The following is a 4,018-nucleotide window of genomic DNA, read 5'->3' as shown; positions in this document are numbered from 1 at the left end:
GGGGGGTGAGAGCCAGACCTACCTGTGAGCAGACCCCAGAGCCAGAGACAGCGGGGGTCCATCGGTCCGGGCGGGGCTGGGCGCTGTCTGCTCCGGGCGCCGGAGGGTCTGGGCTCAGACGGAAAGGGAAGTCCCCGACTGGTTATTTCATTATGTCCTGTCCCATGAGACAGCAAAACCACAGTCTCACCCTCGGGGAATGAGGCTGGAGCCCGAGAGGGGGAGGGGGTAACCAGAGGCCCACAGATGGAGGGGCACAGACGTCCGCCCCCACCGCACAACCCAGGCAGCAGCAGCCTGTCCCTGCCTCGTGACCCCTGCTCTAGGAGCGGGCACAGGCAGGCCGTGGTGGGGCCCCGGGCACGCCCCCCCCATCCCCGTGGCAGAGCTGTGTGTGGGGGGGGTGTTAAACTCTGGGGCCCAGGGGGACGGAGAGGGAGGGTGCTTCCCTTTTTCACTCTTTGCTGCTTCTCAGAAACACTCGCTCAGCGACCAGGCGTGAATTGTCTCCAGCATCAGGGCAGCTCCCCGCACGCAGAGCCTGGGGCCCAGGGCAGCTCCCCCCTCCCCTCACAGACCCTGGGGGCCAGGGCAGCTCCCCCCTCCCCCGGCAGAGCCAGAAGGGGCCGGCAGCTCACCTAGTCTGGCCTGCTGGTAGCCCAGGCCCTTGCCCCCCACCCGGCCCCCCTGCATCGCGCTCAGAATTCGTGTGTGGCTGAAGCTGCCTCCGGCCTGGCTCTGGAGGTAGGAAGCGACGGAGACTCCGGCAGCCTGTTCCCAGGGCTCATCCGCCTCCCTCCTGCCAATCCACAGCTCACTGCTGAGCTGCCCTGGGCCATGGGGCCGAGCTCGGCCTTTCCCGGCTGGGTACAAGCGTCCAGGGCAGCGCCGGGGGTTCTGGCTGTGCCGGCGTCACACCCTGAGCACGTCACCTCGCCAGCGGCTGTCTGTCTCTCGCACTTGCTGCCTGGCCCGTCACCTGGTGGCTCTTTCCTACCCCCCTCCAATCTCAACACCTTGTTTGATCCGTGGGCACCAGACCTGGGCGCAGGGCCCAGGGTCGGTCTCCCCAACCCCGAGTACACCGGTAAAATCCCCCCCTGCCCCCTCGCTCGGGGGGTGTTGGTCAGGTAGCGTCACCTAGTGGTCAGGGCTTAGGCCCGTGACGTGGGGGGGTTGATGGTAGGGGAGCCCGGACCCTCCCGCTCCACCGGACTCCGATCCAGGCCCCACGAGGGCTGTCAGTGTGTACGGCTGCCCTCCTCGGGACTCATCCTAGCCCCCGCGCTCGTCTCCAGGTCGCCGTCCGGGTGAAGGCAGCGTGAGGGTGTCTGCTCACCACCGGGCCCCCTCGGCGGCTGCAGGTAGCGGGGCAGCTCTCTTCCTCTCTCACCGGTAGCTGCCCCCTCCCGCGGTACGGCCCTCCCAGGCCAGCGCAGTCCACGGGCCGTCCCTGCTGGGGTGGCCCAACAGAGCCAAGGGGCATGACCAGAACCCCGGAGTCAGGGCCGGCTTTAGGAGTGGGGGTCCGAAATCGAACATTTTCAGCGGGGCCCCAACAGGGAAGAAAAAAAAAAAAAAAAAAAAAACCATGTAAAAAAACCCCTTTCATTTCTTCCATGTGTTATTTACGTTCCATAACTATATAAATAAAAACAAAATGATATGTTACGTACACTGCTGGCTGGAGGCAGCGCAGGGGCTGACTGGAGGTGGGGTCAGGCTGGAGGCAGGGCAAGGGGTGCGGGGCTGGCTGGAGACGGGCTGGCTGCGGGCAGGGAGTGCGGGGTGCGGGGCTGGTGCAGGCAGGGGGTGCAGCAGGGGCTGGCTGCGGGCAGGGCAGGGGCTCCCCTGCTTCTACCCCCCCCCCGGCCCTTTAAATAGCTGCCGGAGCCCTGGGGAGAGATTCTACCTTCCCTCCGCTCTCTGCTGGCTGCAGGTCTGCGCTCTCCCCTGGGCTGCCCCAGCGAGCTGCTCCCCTGCCTTGTATCTCCTCCTCCAGCTGGAGCCTTTCCTGCGGGTGGGGCTGGGCCCGGGGCAGTTCCTTGGCCCCTGCTTGCCAGGGCGGGGTTTGTGTACCCCAGCCCGACACCCCCGATCACGTCAGCTCTTTGGGCCCCACCATCGCCCTGGGAGCTGGCGTTCAGCGCTCCTGTGAGAGCCAGCGCCGGAGCTGGGGCCCCCCCAGCCTGGCTGGGGAGCTGCTCTGCTCGGCCAGGTGGACGATGCTTCAGCCTGCAGGTCTCTGGGCTGAGCTCAGGGCTGCCCATGGGGGCTCCAGGTGCCGGACAAACCCTGCTCTGGCTGGACAGGCTGCCGGGCGCCGCTGCAGACCCCGGCTGGGGGCGTCGGTCCCTGCGGAGGGGCCACGTCTCGCCCAGGGGCTGGCTGGGTGGGACTCGCTGGGCAGGGCCTGGGGTGGAGCAGGAGGGAGGGAGCCCAGGGGCTCCAGCTGGGAGGGCTGAGTCCTCGTGGCCTCTCCTGAAGGGCAGGTAGGACCCCCGGGGTGGGGGAGGGTCTGGCCCACTGACGGGCTCCCCCAAGAGACTGTTCCAAAGCTGGGGCGTAGCTCGGATCCCGGGGAGCCCTGACAGCCTGTACATCCCGGTCAGAGTTGCTGCGTCCCAGGGCAGAGCCCCCCGGCTCTAGGGCTGGCTGCATTCCTGGTGCCTGGTGCCAGCCCCGTGCCTGGCTCTATTAACCCGTTTTGCTGGAAGGGGCCGAGCGCGTCGCGGGACCCAGCGGCTCTGCAGGGCTGCCCTGAGCTACCGCTCCGCGGCCCGGCCCATCGGCAGGTTTCATCAGCAGGGATTGTACAGAGCCCAGATGGCAACGTGGGCTAGTGACCGCACAGCGGACACAAGGGCCGAGCGGCGCGTGGCCAGAGGGGCAGGAGGCAGCGAGAGGGGCTGGGCTCTCAGCAGGGACTTGGTGCAAGGAGGAAGGAAGCCAAGGTGGTTCCTATGCAGCCGGGGGCTGGCTGGCCTGCTGGGTGGCTTCCCCTTGGCTGGGGCCCAGCCACCCCCCTGCTGTGCTGGGCACAGGCGGCTGCTGTCACCGCAGACACTGGCTGGGTGGGACTTGCTGGGCAGGGCTCCGGGGTGGAGCAGGAGTCCGGAGCCCAGGGGCTCAGTCTAGGGGGTGCTGGGGCTGCGGGGCCTCCCTTGGAGGAAGAGGGAGACCCTGGGTGGGGAGGGGTCTGGCCCATAGACAGGCACCTCCAAGGGGCTAAGTGCCGGGCTGCAGCCCCCATCCTGCGGCTCTGGACAAGCTCGGGGCCAGGAAGTGGCCAGCTAGCCACAGACCTGTGACCAGCTCCGAGGGAGCCCAGGCGAGCCCCATGCCCTGGCCCTGGGAGAGCCATAGCTGCTGCTGGCCTGTCTGGCATGGATCAGCCCCCGCCTGCCGGGGGGGTGCCCACCCCATTGGAGCCAGGAGCAGGCTGGGCCATGCACTGCTAGGGTCACAGCCCCCCGAGCTCTTCCCGCCCGGCAGTCCGGAGCCCAGCGGCCACACTTCACCCCAGGGACCCGGCGGGAGGCAGCGTCGCCATCGGGGTGGGAGGCCAGAGGGGCCCATTCGCTCACCCAGTGACCGGCCAGGGCCCCGCACCCAGCCCAGCCTGAGCTCCTCCCTGGCCTGGGCCTGTTTCGGTCACTGTGCCCTGGGCTCCCCTGGCTCTGCTTGGGGGTGTCCCTGGTCAGTCGGGGCCTGGGGCAGGGCTGGGTGGGGTCCCCTCACTTAGTGGGGTGAATGGTGCCCCCTGCTGCCTCTTCACCGTGAGCCCTGGGTGGGGCAGTCCAGCGTCCCGACCTCAGCACCAGGACGGGTCCCAGGCACCCTCGCTCGCGGCTGGGGCCTCTGCGCAGCATCACACCGGTGATTTGGTCCCCGAGAGACCCCGACCACCCCGGCCCCAGAGAGCCCCCACCCCCAGAGTGCCCCTCCCCCAAGAGCCCCCAACCACCCCAGCCCCAGAGTGCCCCTCCCCCAAGACCCCCCCGACTACCCCAGCCCC

General features: G+C 68.5%; 1 protein-coding gene across 1 annotated transcript in view; it reads right to left on the bottom strand.

Moving 5' to 3' along the window:
• The window catches only part of LOC115271318 (sialic acid-binding Ig-like lectin 15), a 5,993-nt gene extending 5,300 nt beyond the window's left edge, over positions 1 to 693 (bottom strand). The window contains exon 1 of the mRNA XM_029912990.1: positions 639 to 693. Coding sequence (XP_029768850.1) covers positions 639 to 693 — 55 coding nt within the window. The remainder of the gene's footprint in view (positions 1 to 638) is intronic.
• Between the last annotated feature and the right edge of the window lie 3,325 nt (positions 694 to 4,018).

The sequence above is a fragment of the Terrapene carolina genome, unplaced genomic scaffold, assembly GCF_002925995.2.
Source record: "Terrapene carolina triunguis isolate 2854851 unplaced genomic scaffold, T_m_triunguis-2.0 Scaffold408, whole genome shotgun sequence".
NCBI lineage: Eukaryota > Metazoa > Chordata > Testudines > Emydidae > Terrapene > Terrapene triunguis.
This window is presented reverse-complemented; position numbering and strand designations above follow the sequence as displayed.